Genomic DNA, 22,712 nt, shown 5'->3' on the forward strand with positions numbered 1-22,712 from the left:
ACCCTTCTTCATATTTGTCTACTTTGAAAATACAAGACAGTCAATACAAATTATAGATTCCAGGTATGTCGCTGCACACACACAAAAACATATTAAAAACTGGTAACTAGTAGTTTTCTTATGCCTTAGTAACACACAATTAAAATTTTGGAAAAAATATACCATTCCCAATAGAAAAAAAGTAGTAAGGTACTCCAGCATAAACTAAAAATCAAAGAATAATTTTCAAAGATAGTAAAGAGTACCAATATATTTAACAATTTAAAAAATACCAAAAATAAAGGGTTATACAATGTTCATTCACTGGAAGACTATACAATGTTCATTCACTGGACTTTTTGATGCCAATCAAAATCCCAGAATAATAGCAAATAAATCTGCAAACAATACTAGGTAATATTAATAGAAAGGTAAGTATTTAGTTAAAATATAAGAACATGAAAAAATAAAAAAAAAAACACTGAATTCATATAATAGTCACGACTACGGTAGGAAAGAATAGGATCAGAGTGGGTACACAGGCTACTTTGTTTCCACAATATCTCTTCCCCTAAAAAAAGAAAATAAAGTACTTGAAAGCAAATATGACCATGTTAAGATTTGATATAGCTTGCTGGCAAGTTCAGGGATGACCTTTTCATCATGATCTAATCTGGCTGGCATGTTTGGAACGCTTCCCAATAAAAAAATTAGATAAAAAAGATCATGATCAGGGGTGTCTGGTGGATCAGTTCATTAAGGGTAGGTCTTTGGCTCAGGTCATAATCCCAGAGTCCTGGGATTAAGTCCCACATTGGGCTCCCTGCTTGGTGGGGAGTCTGCTTCTCCCTTCTGCCATTGCCAGCTCCACGTCCGCACCACCTCCTCCTCCTGCCCATGCTTGTGCTCTCTGGTTCTCTTTTCCCTGGCAAACAAACAAAATTAAAAAAAAAAAAAATCATATAATTCTAAGACTTTACAGGCTTTATTTTGAAAGAAGCTATGTTTCTATGAATCTGAGAATAGCTTTAGGCTATTTTATTTTAGGGTCTGGCAATTAATACAGAAAAAGATGGTTAGTAGTCTACTTATTCTTGGTGTAGCTTAAATTTTAAAGAGTTTTGGAGTGCTTACTATACTCAAGATAGTTTGCAGGATACGAAGGAAAGATATAAAATTACCAGTAGCGGGGCGCCTGGGTGGCTCAGTGGGTTAAGCCTCTGCCTTTGGCTCAGGTCATGATCCCAGGGTCCTGGAATGGAGCCCTGTGTCGGGTTCTCTGCTCAGCAGGGAGCCTGCTTCCTCCTCTCTGCCTGTGTTCTCTGTCAAATAAATAAATAAAGTCTTTAAAAAAAATTTTTTTTTAGCATCAAGTAGCATCAAGTATAGAGGGAAAGTGTTCCTGACTCTAATTCTCACACAAAAGTTTCTTTTTGGTAGAGAAAATGAGAGTGCATTTCAGTGACATTCACTAAGTATTAGAACTAGTTAAAAATCAAACAAAATTCTACAATATTTTTAAATCTATGTGAAATAAACTATTAACCCAAGCTTTCAGTTTTAAGAATTCTATCCTCTTATATCCATTTGAACTTATAGCTTGATATGAATACATATTATGACTGTATCAGCTTTCACTTGTTTTTAGGCATTTAGATAAACTAGTTGTGTACTTTTTCTTTTCCCAAATTATAAATGCCAAAAACCAGTTACAAAATCAGACTGCAATGAAGTTATACAAAGACAATGATGACTAGCTTTAAAATTTTATTGAAATTCAAGTTAGAATTTACAATTTAATATAGCATTACATTGAATATCTTCTAACCAGTATTCCCACCTGCTTTACATGATTTCTGGGCACAAATCTAAAGAACTGATACTTTCTGCCTAACTTTCCATGATATGCCAATTACACATTTATTAAAATCTCAGATACTTCCCTAAAATTGTCCTCATTTCAATGTCAGAATTTAAAAAAATAAGCTCAAATATTCAAGATTTAAGACATTAATATCATAGCCACTATAATATAGAAAAGAAAAAAACCTTACACAATCTGAACTTTTTAAAATTGTTAACATTTATTGTAGTAATACAATATGAATTTTTAACATAACCATATGAATTTTTAATTAAAATGTTCAACCATTTCCTACTGAAGCATGTCCAAAGTTATAAAAATTTTCTCTTTTAAAGTAACCTATAGTGAATTAATCCGAAGTAATTGTGGCACTTTGTTTAAGACATTTACTCCACTGCATATTTCAAGCAGCTACTTAAAATCAGGGATAGCCTGATCAATAGCAGGTTACTGGAAAGAATAAAAAAAGCACGGCTTTCTTTAAGGAGTGAGTCGTTTGGGATCACGGGGGAACATTGAAGTCTGACGAACATTGTGCAGTCCCAAAAAAAGCATCGTCACTCGTTCCAACCCTGGGGGAAACAAAATAATCATTAATTCCTTTTCTGAAAACCTTTCAGGGTCTTACTTATTGAAATTACCAACAAAGTATCACTGATCAATAAAATACTTTCATTATTTTGAGTTTATTTAAGACGAACTGTTTTGGAACACCTCAGTGGCTTAGTTGGTTGAGCATCAGATTCTTGATTTCTGCTCAGGTCATGATCTCAGGGTTGTAGGATCCAACTCTGCATCGGGCTCTGGGCTATGCATGGAGCCTGCTTAGGATTTTTCTCCCTCTCCTTTTGCTCCCCCATCCCACCCTTGTACACCTATGTAGACTCCTCCTATAAGATAAGACAACATAAATAAAATAAAATAAAATAGACTGTTTTGGATCTGATTCAGAAACAAAAATAGAAATGATGCTGTATGTGGAAAGGACTAAGTGAGGTATCCTTAGGTTGTCTGGATTCTCTGAACTACAAAAATCTTGTAAATGTCCCAAACTTATGATTTAAACAAACACAAAAAAACCATTTTATAAGTCTATATGTGGGATGGGGCGCTTGGGTGGCTCAGTGGGTTAAAACCTCTGTCTTTGGCTCAGGTCATGATCCCAGAGTCCTGGGATCAAGCCCTGCATCAGGCTCTCTGCTCAGCAGGGAGTCTGCCTCCCTCTCTCTCTCTGCCTGCCTCTGCCCACTTATGATCTCTGTCAAATAAATAAATAAGACCTTAAAAAAAATTCATAAGCTACATGTGGGGTATCTGGGTGGCTCAGTAGGTTAAGTGTCCAACTTTTGATGTCGGCTCGGATTGTGATCTCAGCGTTGTGCAATCAAGCCTCACATCTGGCTTAGGTGCTGGGCATGGAGCCTGCTTAAGATTCTCTCTCTTCCTCTCTCCCTCCCCTCAAGCTCTCTCTCAAGGCGGCGGGGGGGGGGGGATTAATAAATAAATAAATACATATACCTATATGTCTTTGAATAGGGCCAGAATCTTAATTATGTAGTCTAGGCCATTAATATGAGAACCATAAACCTGTTCAAGGTAGTTTACTAATAGAAATAACAGAAATTTACTATAATTCAATAGATATGTAACATGGTGGTTCCTAGTATAAAAGACTCTAGGACACATTATTGTAAATGTTCTAAGTGGAAAAGAGACTGATTTTGACATGTGACTTAAATATTGTATTACTGGTAAGAATTAAGACCAAGTGTCACCTAAGAAACAGAGCAGAACTAGCAAATGAAACTTTGTGTGTTCAATTTATCTCTTTTACCCAAGTTGTATAAGACATGTGTTACAGAAAAAAGGTCAAAGAATATTTTTATATAGCAATGACTGAATTTTAAAGGAATGTATTTAACTTCTAAAACAAAAATATAAATAAGAGGATTAACATTTTATTGCTATTCCTTACCAAAAAACATGCACATATTTGAACCTTGTATTACAGTAATCTAATACTAATCTTAAAATAAAAAGACCATATCCCATCTTCTCTTCAATCATTAATTACCAAAACACGAGTGGTATTTGATAACTATTCAAATGTATTTGAACCTTGTATTACAGTAATCTAATACTAATCTTAAAATAAAAAGACCATATCCCATCTTCTCTTCAATCATTAATTACCAAAACACGAGTGGTATTTGATAACTATTCAAATGTCTTCACAAAAATTTACAAAATATATAAAATGTACATTACGAATACTTTAAGAGAAAAATACTTTAAGAAAAATACTTTAATGAGACTCTCCCATTAAAAATTATAAACTATATATCCAAAGTAGCACTGTTTATAATAACAAAACAATCCACATGTCCATCAGTAAGCTGGTTAACAAGATTATGGTACACCAGTTCAATGGATGGATTCTATATAGTGTTAAAAAAACCAAACAAACTGAAAGTCTTTAATAATTGATAAGGAACAAGATAAAAAATATAGTAAGTGACAAATGCAAGGTGCTGAATGATTTATATAGTAGAGTATGCTATAATTTGTGTAAAAATATATTTTAAAAGTGTGTATTTTTGCATATGCAAAGATTATTTTTGCAAAGGTTAAAAAAAATCTAGAAACAATAGTTTCCTAAAGAGAGGTAAATACATATTCTTCCATACTTTTAATTTGATAAATTTTAAAGTTTATTAACTATTCACCAACTTCCCCCTCAAACAACAGACAAATATTTTAAAACTATAAATGCAGAATTTTTTATTTTATTTTATTTTTTAAAAAAAATATTTTACTTGACAGAGGTTACAAGTAGGCAGAGTGGCAGGCAGAGAAGAGAGGGGGAAGCAGGCTCCCTGCTGAGCAGAAAGCACGATGCGGGGCTCGATCCCAGGACCCTGAGATCATGAACTGAACCAAAGGCAGAGGCTTAACCCAATGAGCCACCCAGGCGCCTCCAGAATTCTTTTAAGAGACTCTGATAGAAACTGAACTAAACATTTACCCTTTTATTTATTTATTTTTTTTTAAGATTTATTTTTTAAAGTAATCTCTATACCTATTATGGGACTTGAACTCAACCTGAGGTCAAGAGCTGCATGCTGCACTGACTGAGCCAGCAAGGCACTCTTTACCCTTTTTCAATCACAGGGTGGTATCTTATATATATATTCTAGAAGTAGTCCTAAAAGTCAATAAAATGTTACATTGCAACAAAAAATTTAGCAGCAATCTGAGCTAACCGGAGGGAGAACTTTAATTTGGGCTAATCAGAATGAACTCATGGATGCAGAGAGAAAACAGGATAGTTAATTTGTAAGATATTTTGCTTCTAAACTCTTTAGGGGAAAAAATGGCTAGAAATGTATTACAATGTTTTAGAACACACAAATCAGCTCTTCGTTTTGGTCCTTTGAAATCAAATTTTCATTTAGCTACAACTCACTAAAAATTTGTTATAATTCAAATTTGTACTATACTTAGCATGGACTTATTTCTAAGCAGTAACAATATACAAAACTTAGTTTTTGGAATCTAATGAAGAAATTTAGTTAGAACTGAATGAACACTTTGCCAAATGAAATCTGGGTTGGAAATATATTGTCATAATATTAAAATAATATTACCAATGCCTCCGCCAGCATGGGGAGGGGCTCCAAAGCGGAAGGAATCAATGTATGCCTTAATTTTCTCCAAATCTAGAAAAAACAAAAACAAACTCAAAAACCAAATACAATGTATCATTTTACTCAGTAATTTATAAAGATTAAAACAAATGATGTTTCTGAGAAGTCTTTAAAAGGTTTAAAATTGCTTTCACAATACATATTACTTTCCCAAATGTTTTTATTTGTTTTCACAACATACATTACTCTCCCAAAAGTGTTTTTATTTACCAATTCCATGATGTAAGGCTCGTTCTGTTAGCAGCTGAGGATCATGTATTCTTTGAGCTCCTGATAGTATTTCTTCTCCTCTCATGAACATATCGTAAGAATTGGACTGTTTCTTCAAGAAAAACCAAACACACAAGAAAAGGCCACTCTTGAAGTGACTGTCATTCTATTTCCATTACTCATATGAGAAAAAAAAAAACAAACTCTTCTGCACAAAGAACAAGTCCATTTTTTCCTTCAATTAATGATGCAATCTGCTCCAATGAACACAACTGTTTCTCTAAAACAAGCTTAAACTAATGAGAGCTCAATAATAACTTCTTCCCTCTATCATATTTTATGCTCTCCTTCTCCTATATCTTCTGATAACAAATCAGAATACCGTATCTAAACTTGCAAGAAGTAGTGCTGATTCTCATTTCACTTTATCATCTGAAATGTTTTTAGGTGTGATATGATTTTGGGTCATTTTTGGAACCTCAAATTATCAACAGGTGTTAGGTCTTTTTAATTAAAAAATTTTTCTTAAACAAAAGTAAATAGAACATAAATTTACCATAGCTTAACCTACTCTCATATAAGATTTTAAGTTATTTTCCCTGTCTTCGGATAAACCAATGGTTCTCGAAGTATGACTCCTGGATCAGTAGCCTCAGTGTTACTCAGAACTTATTAGAAATATAAATTATCAAGCTCCCCCAAGACCAGCTAATCAGAATGTCTGGTAATGGGGCCCGGTCATCTGTGTGTTTTTTTTTTTAAAGATTTTATTTATTTATTTGACAGGGAGAGATCACAAGTAGGCATAAAGGCAGGCAGAGAGAGAGAGAGAAGGAAGCAGGTTCCCTGCTGAGCAGAGAGCCTGACTTGGGACTTGATCCCAGGACCCTGAGATCATGACCCGAGCCAAAGGCAGCGGCTCAACCCACTGAGCCACCCAGGTGCCCTTTTTTCTTTTTCATCTGTGTTTTAAAAAGCCTCCCAAGTGATTCTGATGCACACTGAAGTTTGGGAACCACTGTAATGGAAAAACAGTAAAAGGCCACAAAACACAAATCAGATGAACTCCCAGGACATAATGTTGTTTCTTAGTTCAAAGTCAATAATATGATGTGTTAAAGTCTGTATTTATTACTTATATGGCATTTCTTCTTCATAAATCTTCAAAAAATGACCCTTGAAAATGATTTTTAATGTAGGTTTTGACACTAGTTTTTTTTAGAACACTCACATTTCACAGTATCATTTTTATCTGAATTGACAGAAACTAGTAGTAATACGTACAATGATGTCCCATTAAAATCACAAGTTACTGATGAAAACCATTCCCATGGTACAATCTAACATAGTCACAATAAAGTTTTCCTTCTTCCCCAAAACAAAATATTTAAAATAAATTTACTTACAGGATTTCTTGGGTCAGGCATGGTATAGAAAGGTCTTACAGCCAATGGATATTTATCAAGAATATAGAAGTCTGTATCATACTATAAAAAAAGATTAAATTTTTAAAAATTTTTACAGAAGTTAAAAGAAAGCTAACATTTTGACAATTAACTGTTTTTTCAAAAATAAGTTTTGTTCTTCAAAATTACTATAATTACATGGTATATACAATAAGTACTCTGCTTCTTTCAAGTAACATCTGTATCCTATAGTATTTTGCCATCACGTTATAAATTTCTCTAATACTTAAACTGTGGGAGCTACTGACAATTCAATCATACTTCAAATATTTGTTTTCTTCTTTTTATTCTGGACACGTAATCTCTTTCCAATTTCTTCCCAACTGACAACTATGCTGCAATAAACTTTGAATTTTGTTTTTATTCTTTGCTAATCTAATTCATTTACTCTTTCAGATGCAATTTGTTAACTTTCTGTTAAATTATCCTAAATCTCCTTGGGTTTCACAAAAACCACATTAGATCTATAAATTATTTTAGGAAAAACTGACACCTTTTCCAATATTCATCTTTCCCAAAACCTTGATTATTTTCCCAGTAACTTAAATTTTCATGCAGGCACCTAAAAGAAATTTGGTAGTTTTCTTCATATGAGAACTGTACCTGAGATAAATAACATTTACATGAAATTATGACATTTTTTTTTTACAAAGAATAGTTACTATATGATGCTGATTTAATTACAAAGAAACCAATCAAATTTCAACTGTTTTGATGTTAAACATTTTTGCTAAAACTCAAGCATAGAAGGAATGTCAACAGAGATGACAAACTGGACTCTGCTCTGCTGAAACAGCATTTTAAAGGTATAAACTCCACACTGCAGTTTCAGAAATACATTAGCTCCCCAGTCAATTTTAAGTGCAGCCAGCAGGAGGAGCTCAAGGACTGTTTTCATTTACACATCTCTTTAATTTCCTGGAAGACCACATTAAATTCAACTTTTATATTCTTTGGAGTTTTAGAAAATGAGACAGGAAAACAGCTTTCAAAAAAGAGGGCAAAAAGAAACCCATTCACTTTCAAGTCCCATGAGTTATCAGGGGGTACCCAGGGAAGGCCATTTCTAAATAATTTCAAATCATCTTGAGATTGTTTCTGACTAATCTGACAGTCTGATACAGATACCACTTTCATTTTTTATTTACTTATGTTTTTAAAAGATTTTATTTATTTTTGATAGAGAGGCAGCGAAAGAGGGAACACAAGCAAGTGGAGTGGGAGAGCAGGGAGCCCGATGTCGGGCTGGATCCCAGGACCCTGGGAAGATGACCAGAGCCAAAGGCAGACACCTAAGGACTGAGCCACCCAGGCGCCGCCAGGTATCACTTCTAGAGGGACTTCAGTACAACTCAGTGCAAAAAAAAGATACTGAGCTAATCAAACTGACGGAGCAAAACTGGTCTGAATATTTTTTATTTTTCCAAAAATTAAAAAAAAAGTCTTCCCTGCGTTTTTTTATTCAGTAAGACTGTTCCTACTGTAACTGTTTAGTATCAGAATATGTTTCAGATTTAGAAAAAGAAATCCAGCATGCACAAGAGTCCTACCTTTTCCTTTACCAAACGACCCAACAGTTTTTCATTTGGTGTACTGAAAAATAAAAATAAAAACCCTCATGAAATTCGGTGTTTGAAGATCAAATAGCAACTTAAGAAGTTTTAAGTGAATAAGGCCCCTCTCATTTGAGGTTCTCAAAGGATAAAAATTTGGCCAATACATTGTTGTCTATCCTCCTTTTATAAAAGGCAAGTACAGTGACATTTAGTAGGTGCTGCTCAAAAACACTTAAATAAAATAATAAACAGATGTAGCAATTAATAGATTCAGAAATAACACAGATGATATAATTTCCTACAATTATATATAAAGTTCACTATAGCAAATAGGCTATTTTTGCCATTAAGCAGCTCTACTTCAAGATGGTCTCTCCTTTTGTTACTACTTATCAAAGGTTTATAAAATAAAAATCAGTATTTCCAAGTCTTTAAAATGTAATAGTGTTTTTAGAGCTGAGATGCTGTTACTTTAGCTTTTATCTTAGGTAAGAACAACTGCCAAAATGCTTAAGAAAATACTGCTCAGCTTAAAATAATTATAGAATGTATAGTTTGCCTTAAAAATGTAATCTAACAATGAAGGAGATGCTTAAAACCATAAATGTATGTTTCTGTTAAACAAAAATAAGGGTTTTGAACAAAATATGCTTAAAAAGAGCCTTAAGAAAGACAATAACCACTCCTTTCAATCCTATTTCCATATAAATTATTGCAAGTACTTAAATATTTTAAAATGTTAAATATTTTAAGAACCTTGGAGAAAAATATAAGTACCGTAGATAGTAGTTTATTAAACCACATAGTTTATTCAAAATTATAAGTTATTTTTATGATCTGAATTTAGATAACATAATACTATATAACAAATAAAGAACAGATATTTTTATAACTTTGGAGACATCAATTTTATGCCCCAATCCTGTGTGGGAATGGATTAAAACTGCTTTCCACCCTCTCAAACACCACTGATTTAGAAAGAGAGGTAACATATTAGATGATAAAAATCACAGGCCAAAGTCCCTATATATTCTTTAGAGTGTTACAAATATGGGGGTGTGATAGGGTAAAAAATGGTGTTTATAGACAAAATTATCAAAGCTCAGGCAAACCACATTGAACATAGTATTTTATTTCAGACCACACATTAAACAAAACAGCATCATACACCAAAGTTAATGAAACTGAAGCTTATCATCTGGGTGGAAAAAAATCATCATTCATTATATACTCATTCATTCATACCTTAAACCCAATTACTAAAGTTTAAAAAATCACAAAGTCAAACCTCAGATCTTCTTCATCTCCCATTTCGATTCCAGCTTCCCTAAGCATAGCCAATGCTTCACAGTACTCGAGTCTTAAAGTTGGTTCCAAAAATTTGAATGGTTCACATGGGAATTGTTTATTCACTGTCTGAATTTCAGTTTGAAACCTATTTGTACAATGATAGAGTTAAAAAAAAAAAAAGTGTCGTGTTTTCCCCACAAGAGGTCACTGTGGCAATACATAAACAATTTTTAAGAAAAATTTTACTAATACAAGTGAAGTAATGAGCAGATAGCTTTATTCTTCTACAAGTTGATATCCTTTTTTTTTCAAACAAAGAAATAACAATTTTAACATTTCATAGGAATCACTATATTCCTGTGCAGTGATGAGGAAAGGGCAATCTGAGTAGCTTCAGGAGTGGCAGCAGCTCCATGATCAACCAAGTGCCTTTTTCAGCTGAGCCCCACAGACCCTCCTAGGTGTCTGGGGAACCCATTCTCTAAGAGTGGAGTCTACATTCTATTAGTTCTATGTGTTCTCCTGATAACAATTTTGAAATTCAGAAGTAACTCAAAAGGAAATGCTTTTATTTTATTTAATATTTATTTAAGTTTTTAGAAGGAGGAGGAGCAGAGGGAAAGAGAGAAGGAGGATCTCAAGCAAGCTCGTGCTCACTGCCGAGCCTGATGCAGGGCTCAACCTCACAACCCTGAGATCATGACCAGACCCAAAATCAAAAGCTGGATGCTTAACCAACTGAGCAACCCAGGTGCCCTTTAGGAAATGCTTTTAGAGAGAGTTGTTTTGTGTAAAATCAGCCTCAATTCAAAAATCCCCTTAGAGACTTTCAGGCTCTTCCGTAGTAGTAGAAACAGCTAAGAAAAAATATCTGGTAGTTATTGAGTACCTATCCATGTCACATAAAATCATTCTTTGAATCAGTGTATGCACTAAGAAAAAGTGTTATCAAGAAATTATTTACATTAGAAATGAAATTTAAATGCTCAAAGTATTTAACACATTTCTTAGTCTCCTCTTGTTTTGTCACCACAGTGTCATTAAAGTATTAAAAACTTTGTAACTCCTATCAGCTAACACTGTTAGTAATATAAAATACCCATTTGAAGAAGTATTAAAAAGAACTTTTTAGTCCTTTAACACTTGTTATCCTCAATGTAGACCAAATTAATGAATATGTTTTCTTTTCCCCCATTCCCATTATATTCTTTTTTAAAATTTTTAATTTTTATTTATTTATTTGACAGAGAGAGAGATCACAAGTGGACAGAGAGGCAGGCAGAGAGAAGGGAGAAGCAGGCCCCCTGCCGAGCAGAGAGCCTGATGTGGGGCTCGATCCCAGGACCCTGAGATCATGACCTGAGCTGAAGGCAGAGGCTTAACCCACTGAGCCATCCAGGCGCCTCTCCCATTATATTCTAAGTCTGTGAGTGCCAATCTCCCATTTTAATAACCACTATAGTACAGTGTCTAGCCTTCAAACAGCAGGCACATGACACATGTTTACTGTATTGAATTGTGGAAGATTATTTTTTTAGTAATATTTAAAAATAATTATTTTTGCCATTTATGGATGAAATGATAGCTGGGATCTGCTTCAAAATAACAGGGGGTGGCAGAAATGGGTAAACAAAATTGGCCATGAGTTAACAATGGTTCAAAGTGGGTGAGGAGTACCTGGGGTTCATTAGGCTAGTCTCTTTTTTTAAGTGTCTTGAAATTTTACTTAATAGAATTGAAAAGGTATGTTTATATTCCATGAAAACAGTAGAAATTAAAACATTATCATTTCCTGATTAGTCTTAAGCACCTTCATGGGAGCAATAAAGCTTAGCCATTGGTTTATTCAAATCTTGATGTAAGAAGCATTAAGAAGATCCCAATAACTGATTTCTAAATTGCCTTTCTTTGCTTTGGATATTAATCTAATCATGTCTGTCAATATTTTAAAATACACTTGTCTATTACTCTTCTATGAGGGATAAGTACTAAGGATAAACTTCAGAGGTATCATGACACACGCCAGATGAACCCAGCTGACAACTGAGAGAAACTTAAAATTCCTAAATGACTTACAGAATATAAAAAGAAGGTTTTTGAGGCACCTGGGTGGCACAGTAGGTTAAGCCTCTGCCTTCAGCTCAGGTCATGATCTCAGGGTCCTGGGATCCAGCCCCACATCAGGCTCTCTGCTTGGCAAGGAGTCTGCTTCCCACCCCCCATCCTGCCTCTCTGCGTACTTGTGATCTCTTTGTCAAATAAATAAAATCTTAAAAAAAAAAAAAAGAAGGCTTTTATTTCTAGGTTGCCACCTTAAATCTACTTGAAAAAGTCCAGTGATGATGGTGTTTGAATCTCTAATTTGTAAACAAAGATTTGATTAATCCCAAGGGTCCAATTAATGCTTGATCTGTTATTACAAAAACCGAATTAGAAATTTCATATCCCAATATTATAGAGAGAAGATATCAACACGCAAAATAAATGGGCTTCAGAAACTTTTCTGAATTATAAATATGAAAAGAAAATGAGAAAAGCTCTGCTCCTTCACTGTAGTTTCAAAAGGTATTTGATTTTATAAGGAAACATTAGTTGTTCTATAGACTATCTGAATGAAAATTGCTTAAAATAAATGGTACTGAAATGTTTCAGAGAACAAAAGTTTTAAAAAAAAAAGGCTGTCTACAATTAGCTAGTCATCAATGTACCAATGCAATGCAGAGAATGCTTGGAAAATATCAGTCCTTATGCTATAAGATCTTTGTAAGATGAAAGATTAATTTCTGTGTCCTTGAAATTACTCATTAGACTTGCAATGCAGTAAATAAGATTCACAGTATTTCTGAACTCTTTTTAAGTATCAATGAAGCATATCCAAATACATCAACAATTTAAGAGTTAAATCAGTGGTCTTTAAATAAAAATTTCAAATATAGCCCTCTGTCAGTTATCAAAGTGCTAGATAAATCTACTACAGCTTATTTAATATTTAAGTACTGTCTCAAGTAAGGAGAAAGGAAAAAAAGACTCTCTTGATCCTACTTAACTTATCTTCCATTTTCTTTTCCTATTTTCTCTGTGTTAAGCATCATCACAAGTAAACAACTTTCAATGACCTTTAAGGGAGAAACTATTTGCCAGTTTAGAGGTTGTACCTAACGTGAACATTTTACATAATTCAATTTTCTGAACATCCTGAACATGTCTAATAATTTTCTGAAAAATTTTTATCACCACATTATTACCATTACCAGTTTAATAATAAACTGCTATAAAAGTAACATAGGCTCTATTTCTTTCAGACATTCAGGATATAACATAAAGGAAAAAAATATAGTTAGGTTGGTTCACAATCTGGTAAACCTCCCCACCAAAATAAGGTTAACTAGCTGAAGTCCCAACTGATTTGGATCCAGAAGTACTATTTTTGGTGTTCATTTTTTCACTAATTAACTATTGATCATCTAAGTGGAAAGTCCTCTATCCCATACATATATGTATGTTCAATAGAAACTTAGTTTTACATGTTTCAATTCAAGAATTATTTTGAAGAACCCAAACTGATTAGACATTAAGTCCATCTAGGGATATAGATTATTTGTTTTTACCTTTTTTGGAGTCCTTTGAATATTTGTACTAAGGTGTCAGCAATTTCTTCCACAACTTCATGGTAATGGTAATTAAAAGCCATTTCAATGTCCAAACCAACAAATTCAGTTAGATGTCTGTGGGTATTTGAGTCTTCAGCTCTGAATACTGTAACATTATTAAAAGAAATAAATATTAAATGGTGTTTTAAAGTTTTGGAAAAATTGGGACTTAAGCACAAAATTTTATTTACTAGTACTCAAATGGTATTATTTTCTTTATTATAGGGTTCTTGAAAGAGTTGATAAGCCATATATTTCAGCATTTTCTTGGACAGCAAGCTCGTTGCCAACTCCTACAGTCACGCAGTTAAAGCTGTAACAAATGTGTATTAATAAGTAAGGCTTTGAAGAATCCCACGGGAATGCAAGATCCTGAAGTGTCTTCTCAGTAATTAAAAATAGGTTCAATATAGTGAGTTCTTCTCAATTTTATTAAAACTTAAGCTAAATGAAATCTGTACCAGTGAAGTAACATTATATATATTCCAGCCATTACCTCTGTCCAGCTCTTACTGTGCTTACTGCACTTTCTACTTTTTCCAGTCTTCCTGACTCTAGCTCTGCTCCATCTTTCACATCACTTTAAGATCAAGATTCCTACAACACATCCTTGCTCAGTAATTAACTAATTAACTACTGATCATCAGTGGTTCCCAAATGGCACTGCAACAGAATATAAAATGACAAAAAATCTAAAGCCTTTATGCTTTCATATTTAATCTTACCCTTTATTTTCCATTTCTTCTTAACACTATGTAGTCTCACTTTTATTTTCTCACATGATCTTCACTTATTCTGCTTCTGCGGACTAGAGTGCCATTTTTTTTGTAGTCTGTATCTCCTACTCTGTTCTTAAACCCACTTCAGTTTGCGTTTATGGTAACTCTAGCAAATTCCATCTTCTCCCTCTTTTTACACTATCTATACTACATAATTAACACCAATCTGCTGATTGAATAACACAATCTGATTATTTGCTGTGACAATTGGTTGATTATTTCTTGTAACTGCTATATATATGCATGTCTTATTCTGTCTTGGGAGAAGGGACAATGTTTATTACCTTGTCACTCAAAACATGGTCTACAAATTGGCAGCATCAGCAGTACCTGGGAGCTTGTGAGAAATGCAGAATCTCAAGCCTCCCTTCAGACCTACTGATCAGAATCTGCATTTCAACAAGATCCTCAAGTGACTCATGCACACATTAACATTTGAGAAGTGCTGGCTGATTTTTCTTTTATGTACATGTTATCTAGCACAGGCTATGTATGCAGTAGGCATTCAACAAATTAGTTAATAAATTCAGAGAATTAACACAATTAATGCTCTCGCCAGTTTCTCTAACAGCAGGCATTTAATTCTTTTTCAGCTACAAAAAGCTTACATATATAAAATAACTTGGTAAGTTTTACAGAATGAAGCAAAGCTAGTTTTTGCCTATATTCAGCTTCATTAAAGAATTTACCACATGATTATGTGTCCATGCTTAACTTTTAATTTCTAATGGACTTTCGCATATTCTCAATACTAAGAACAGTACAAACAGTAATAGTAAAACAAAGCAGCTTCAAAATAAAATTAGAAGCAAAGTACACAGAGGTACATTTGTAAACTTATAAGAGTAGTAAGGGACTATCAAGGACAACAAAATACATCATTTGTAAGATTGCAACTACTTGTTCTTTCCTGTTCATGGAGAGTTAAAAAGGCAAGTCCAAGAAGCTAAGTCTGTTCTTTTTTTAAAAAAGATTTTATTATTTGACAGACAGATCACAAGTAGGCAGAAAGTTGGGTGGTGGTGGGGGCGGGGCGGATGCAGGTTCCCCGCTGAGCAGAGAGCCCTATGCACGGCTGGATCCCAGAACCCTGAGCTGAAGGCAGAGGCTTTAACCCACTGAGCCACCCAGGTGCCCCAGCTAATTCTGTTCTAATTATACTGAAATAATAATAAATAATATACTCAGATATATTTCAGAGGGTATACATATTCTCAAAGCATGCATTTTTAAAAAATGAGTTATTCCCAAGGTAAACATTTTCTTCAGCAATCTTCTGTAGGAATATAAAATGTTTATGAATCTATCCACATAAATGATATTCAACTACTTCTTAACTACTGAGCATACATTTTTAAAATTTTTATTTTAGAAAATGTCTACCCAACCACATTTGTCATTTTTACCTAAAAGTGTTTATTTAGCCACCATATGAAAGGATTTAAGCTTCCAGAATGTGTGAATGTAAAATGTGTTCTTAAAACCATAACTATGGGGACGCCTGGGTGGCTCAGTTGGTTAAGCAGCTGCCTTCGGCTCAGGTCATGGTCCCAGCGTCCTGGGATCGAGTCCCACATCGGGCTCTTTGCTCGGCAGGGAGCCTGCTTCTCTCTCTGCCTCTGCCTGCCATTCTGTCTGCCTGTGCTCGCTCTCTCTTCCACTCTCTCTCTGACAAATAAATAAAATCTTTAAAACAAAAACAAAAACAAAAACCAAACCATAACTATGGTACAATCAATAAAATTTCGAGAAAATCATAACCACCAAAACCTTACCTGGTCCAATACAGAAAACCTTCTCAAAATCAGCACAAATACACATTTGCTTGTATAGCTGTGGGGACTGGGCCAGATATGCATTGTTTTTAAAATATGACACAGTAAATACATTGGCTCCTCCTTCACTGGCAGCTGAAATGTAAACATTTATGCTATTATAACCAACTGCAAGATTATCAATGCAAATTTCTAATAAAAACAGTTCATACTTTTAAGTATTTCATGTAAAAAATTTTTTTTTCAGAGAAACGACACTGATTTTAAACTGTTTATATTTAGGACAGATTTACTTCTTTGGCTGTACCTTCACTTTACATCATCAGATATATACACACCTCTTCTGCATCAATTTCGAATCTATTAAAGCTACTTTGGAGTTGTAAACATTTTTTTCAAAAAGGAAATGATATTATTGATCTTTCTAAGTATCAAGAATGCAATGTTCAATTCTTGATTTATAATTAAATGCCATTTGTAACACATTTTTTAAGTGTTATTTAAGCAACTCCAAAAAGGATAAAATGATTAAAATAAGGTTCTCATATAAGAATGAGAATTAATGAGATTTTCCCACTTGTAGTAGTTAGTAATATTACAATGCAGTATATACAAAACAAAATTGCAATACTAATTTAGAAAGAAACCTATATAATGAAAGTAGTTTCTGGTGCAACTTACATAATAATAATCTTGCTTCATGTGTTACTGCCTTATTTTATAATCACTAGCACATAATGACTTCTGAAACAAGGAGATGCTGTATTATTGATGTCAGTGATATGTGCTGCACAGTCTTCAAAATAAAAAGTCTCATGGATTAACCTTAAGGGACAGTTGGGATTCTCAAATTAAAAAAAAAATTAATGAGGAAATTGAGAGGCAGTGCAGGGGGCTGTTGGGGGTAGGGAAAGAAAAAATGAAACAAGATGGGAACGGGAGGGAGACAAACCATAAGAGACTCTTAATCTCACAAAACAGAGGGTTGCTGGGGGGTTGGGGGTAAGATAGGGTGGCTGGGATAAACCAGGGGACTGGGGAGGGTATGTGCTATGGTGAGTGCTGTGAAATGTGTAAGCCTAAAGATTCACAGACCTGTACCCCTGGGGCAAATAATACATTATATGTTAATTAAAAAATATTAAACAATTTGGGAGAAAGCGAATTTATTTTTAAAAATTAAGAGAAATGTCTTAAAGCATACCTGAGATAATTTTAGGAGTTTGGATTTCCACAAAACCCTTGTTAATTAAAGTTTCACGGAAAAGATGGCAGATGCCAGACTGGAGACGGAAGACTGCCTGACTTGTTGATGTCTAAAAGACAATAATAAAATCTAATGAAATCAATTTGACACATTAACTGAGATGGAGTATTTTCTAATCAGGCCACCTGCCTGGAAGGTTCACAAAGAAAACAGTTCATTATATGAGAGAAAAGTTAGGTTATATGACAATTAGTATAAGGATATATCTTAGAATTTTTCCCATTATAGGAGAATGGCAATTTTACTCTTTAAAATCTCTGACATCTCCAACTTGACTCTGCTGAGCCTATAAAAGATTAGAGAGTAGTTTAGATATAAACTAAGATGCTTAAAAGATTTTAAGAACACAATAGTTTCCAAAATGTACAAAGCAGGGGTTAAAAATGTGAATGCTTAGAGGTACCTGAGGGGCTCAGCCTATTAAGTGTCAGACTATTGATTTCCACTGGTCATGATCTCAGCATCATGAGATCAAGGCTTGCTTCATGCTCCCAGCTCAGTGCTTGGCAGGGAGTCTGCTTGACATTCTCTACCTCTCCTTTTGTCACCCCCTCCTCCAGCTTGTGTGTATGTGTGTGCATGTGAGCTCTCTCCCTCTCTCTCAATAAATAAATATAAAAAAAAAATGTGAATGCTTACAAGGACCAGACAAATAACATAAATGGAATGATACTTGCTGAATGGTGCAGGGAGGGCATAGCAGAGGACATAATGGTCCATCTAGAGTGCTAGCTAATGTTGCCATGCCAGAGTATTGCCAATTCACCTCCAACTTTTTAAGAAAAGCCATCTAGATTCAATGGATAAATCCCCACTTTTCAGCAGTGGCAATGAATTTAAATTAAAAAAAAAAAAAAAAAAAAAGAGATGCCAAAGAAAAATACATCGGTACCAAACTGTACAGGCACAACCAATAACTTGTGTGAATAAACAGCACAGGCAAACAGAGTATGGTGTCTATCTACTGTGGCCCAAATTATGAAAACTCTGAGGTTTCTAGGCAGTATCAAGAGGACTTTTGATTATTGTTATAGCTCTTCCTATAGACTATAGATTAAAACAGAAAAGGAAAAGGGACAAAAATGCAAAAAATCAGGGGTGACATATGAGTGTATAAAAAAGGTAGACCCATACTATTGCAGAAAAGTTGAAAAGAACTTCTAAGGTGACAAAGGATTTAAGCTTTAGGTAGAGTATTTAAGGAGGAAGATGTGGTCAAACATTAAGAAAGAAAGATGACATTGGTTTTACTACAATGATGAAACCACTGAACTCTTTCACTTGCAACCAAATCAGAAAGGGAAATAGAAGACCTATGAGATTACTAAATAAATCACCAGGGCCAACTACCTCTTTATTATTAATTTTGTGCTCAGATCAAATTCAAAGGATTAAGGCATTAATTACTAATATCCACCTAGTCTGCATTCTAAAATGTGCATATAGCATCTTTCATAATTTTATAGTGATATTAATGGTTGTGTTTTTAATTACTAATTTGTCTAAAATAGGTATCACCTGGCAGTAAGCCCACTTATTAGCTTCATGTTCCTTTGTTTTAAAATAAAGCAGGTCAATATCCTGTAAATTATTACTTGACTATCCTTATTGTCTGCAATTATATTTAGGGGAAAGGTCAGTCAGAAAGGTAAATTGTTTCTTGTATTGTCATATGTACAGGCAAATGTCAATTAGTTCTCTAAGTCTGAGAGAGGTGTGGTATTACTCCTACCCCCCTTGATTTCGCCAAAGTCATGTCATTTAATAAATAAATGAGGCATACCCTAAGATCAATGACTCTGTTGTCTAATCTTGTATCCTGATTAACAGTAGCTCTTCCTTCCTAAAAAGAGAGGAAAAAACAGATTTTACTAATTTTAAGAACACACAGTTTTAAGAAGCCATGTTTACTTTTAAGTGAGAAGAGGTGTGCTTATGTGGTTAATATTATACCCCCAAATTAGGAATCCAAGAAATAAGTAGTAGGGCTACAGAGAAACTATTGTTAAAAGAGAGATAGAAAAAAGAGAAATGCAAATAAACAGAAGTTAATGCTTTGTTTCCCTCTCCCACCCCACCAAAGCTTTGCCTCATTACTGGAACATCAGAAGAATTTAACCACTTGTACCTTCATTGATTCCTCGATTTTACCTGCTAGTTAGACTGAAGGAACAGATAAAAGTTGACAGAGCAGTGATTCTCAAAGTATGTTCTGGGCACCACTGAAGGTCCCAAAGACACTTTCAGGGAGTCCATGAAATAACAGTCCAAACCTATTTTTCACAATGACAGATTTCATTCGGTACTGAGTATTTCCAAGGCTTCGTGATGTGTGCTATCACAACAGAATAAATGCAGAGGCAGATGCAAGGCCTAATTGTTGTCTACTAAGGCAGACATTACAAAGATCTGTAGATATGTAAGACAATATCACTCTTGACACTAAACTATTTTTTGTTTTGAAAATATTTTTCATAAAAAATATTTTCAAAAATTTGATTTTTATCATTCATATATGATTAATATATTAAAACACATATATATTACTGTTACTGTATTAATATATACTAAAATTTTCCTATTTTAATTTCTAATATTATAAATATTGATAAAGATATATAAAAACATAAGTTTATGGGGAAGTTATTTTTAAGAGTGTAAAGGCATCCTAAGAACAAGAAATTTGAAAATTGTTGATAGAAGAGTAAATTTAGATAAAAAATGAAGCTCAAATCTCTTCACAGGTATGCTTCATACAAAAGTAAGACATCAAGTTTTCAATGATCTATAAATTAAACATACAGAGGAAGCAAAATATTTCAAAAATGTAATTTTAACCTCTTCTCCTTCCACCTCAGGCCGAACAGCATCATCCAGCTGCAGGGGCAGGCGGGGTTCAGCCAAACTGATCACATAAATCTGAAAGTGAGAGATTACCAAAAATATCATGAAGCACACAAAACCTGTTATCTTTTACTTAAAAAAAATCTAAAGCTGACATAAATATGAAGCTATGTTTGCATTTATCTTAACTGAAACTACCTACTAAAATCAAACAAAGATGGGGCGCCTGGGTGGCTCAGTGGGTTAAGCCGCTGCCTTCGGCTCAGGTCATGATCTCAGGGTCCTGGGATCGAGTCCCGCATCGGGCTCCCTGCTCGGTGGGGAGCCTGCTTCCTCCTTCTCTCTGCCTGCCTCTCTGCCTACTTGTAATCTCTCTCTGTCAAATAAATAAATAAATCTTTAAGAAAAAAAAAAAAAAAAAAAAAATCAAACAAAGATGTACACGTTTTTTCACTTATAAAATGGGAATCATAGTATTTTTTGCCAACCTTCCTAGGTTGTTGGAAGTCAAATGAGAGAACATATATACAAATACTTTGTAAACTCTAATGTGCATACCAGTGTGACAAATAAGTACTAACTGGGGCCAAGAGGTCTGAGCTTAAAGCCTTGCTTTGTTATGTAAAAGCTGTTGTTAGGCGAATCACTTAACCTCAGCGTTTCACTATTCTGTTCTGTAAAAGAAGGTCTGAGGTAAGAATCTAATGGAGGAAAGAATATGAAAACACTGCTCTTTTGAAGGGGCCACTAAACAAATGTGTTATTATCACTGTTCACAGCACTTGGCCATTTCTACTGCTAGGACCGAAGTCAGCCCAACTCTGCTGTCTGTCAACTTCTTTTCCTCATTCTTTTTCCAAATATCCTGTCCTTTCCACCTTTCATCAAACATGTTATATCTCATTTCCTGCTGCTCTCCTGATTTGGAGCTACCATAGATTGTATTCCTCTATGCTGTTAAAATACCTTTATATTTGTTAAATTCACTCATATTAATTGCACATTTTAGAGCTAAAACACAGGTCATAAAAAATGAGCTAGGGTTTTTGGCTACTCTTAAAAACAGGTTACCTAATTAGTTACTCCCAACTATGCCTGGAAAACCTGTTAAAGCATGAAAGGGAAACAGACCCAATTTAGTTAATTCAGGAAAGGAAATGATATTCTTCCAGTTGGTAGACCACATTTAGCATTCAGCTCAGACTCTTTAAGAAAGTGTCAGAAGGATACTCCCATCCTCCTTATAATAAAATAGTTTGTCACCATTTTCTATTCTTAAGTATAGTGTTTCCTTTTGATGAGTTAACAGAAACTTGATTTCCAATGCAAAATTGTAGACTGGAACAGCTATCTCTGCTATTTTTATAACTAGCAGACATTTACTTCATTAGGTTGTAAGCACCCTAACTTCATGCAGTGCTGGCTCAAAGTATGTACTCAGTAACTGCTGGCTGAATAAACAAGTAACTGATAAGTGCCAGTGCTTACTGTAAGACTCTTTTTAAGATATACTACTTCATACTTTGTGAGATACTTTATAGTTATTTCCATTAAGGCAAAATTTATAAGTTCTTTAGGCTTTATATTTATCATCTGCATTTATTAAGTTTGTATTAAATGCTAGATAATTAGAATATTTCAGAAGTATGCTTACTTGCTCTACTCACTAAAATTTTATTTATTTAAGTATTGAAAAAGATGTTACTTGGTAGATAAGGGGTTATTTTACTTGGTCAGCATACCCTTATGTTGGTTTGCCTTTACTAGGTTACACACTTCTTGATGTTGGTTTGAAATGAAGCTTACACAAATAAAAAAAAGTAACTTGGCAAGTCAGGTCAGTAAAACACACAAGATTTTCTAAGTCTTGAAGAGTTCCCATGACAATTCCAGTTAAATACAACCTTACTCTCAGATGACTGTGTATGAGACTAACTTTCTGCATCTGTTAATCTGCTTGACTGCTCTATCTTATATATGCTCACACACAAGCAAATATACATACAGGGATGAGGGCAGGAAGTGAGTACTCCTTAAAAGAAATTTTATGATGCATCTGTAGACACAAACTAGGCCGGATCTGAGAACTGCAGGCTCAAAACTGCAGGGTTATTTCAAAAGTACTAAATATGTGTAAGTTCACTTACAGTGTTTTAGAAGTCAATGTTAAGGAGCACTTAAAGTTTTTATGCCTGAGAAGAAAATAGATGTGGGATAAATCTTATATGAAAGGAAGTTATTGGGGCGCCTGGGTGGCTCAGTGGGTTAAGCCGCTGCCTTCGGCTCAGGTCATGATTTCAGGGTCCTGGGATCGAGTCCCGCGTC

At 34.2% G+C, this 22,712-nt stretch overlaps 1 protein-coding gene across 1 annotated transcript in view; it reads right to left on the reverse strand.

Annotated features, from left to right (window-relative positions):
• Positions 1–1,733: 1,733 nt before the first annotated feature.
• DARS1 (aspartyl-tRNA synthetase 1) overlaps positions 1,734–22,712 on the reverse strand; it is a 63,096-nt gene continuing 42,117 nt past the window's right edge. Inside the window, exons 6-16 of the mRNA XM_004774251.3 lie at positions 20,382–20,462; positions 19,327–19,386; positions 17,481–17,592; positions 16,277–16,411; positions 13,681–13,828; positions 10,071–10,217; positions 8,777–8,819; positions 7,167–7,247; positions 5,761–5,872; positions 5,491–5,562; positions 1,734–2,415 (exon numbers count right to left, since the gene is read on the reverse strand). Of these exons, the coding sequence (XP_004774308.1) occupies positions 2,324–2,415; positions 5,491–5,562; positions 5,761–5,872; positions 7,167–7,247; positions 8,777–8,819; positions 10,071–10,217; positions 13,681–13,828; positions 16,277–16,411; positions 17,481–17,592; positions 19,327–19,386; positions 20,382–20,462 (1,083 nt within the window). The 3' untranslated portion in view covers positions 1,734–2,323. The remainder of the gene's footprint in view (positions 2,416–5,490; positions 5,563–5,760; positions 5,873–7,166; positions 7,248–8,776; positions 8,820–10,070; positions 10,218–13,680; positions 13,829–16,276; positions 16,412–17,480; positions 17,593–19,326; positions 19,387–20,381; positions 20,463–22,712) is intronic.

The sequence above is a fragment of the Mustela putorius genome, unplaced genomic scaffold, assembly GCF_011764305.1.
Source record: "Mustela putorius furo isolate JIRA1106 unplaced genomic scaffold, ASM1176430v1.1 tig00003867_pilon_pilon_pilon, whole genome shotgun sequence".
In the NCBI taxonomy this organism is placed as follows: Eukaryota; Metazoa; Chordata; class Mammalia; order Carnivora; family Mustelidae; genus Mustela; species Mustela putorius.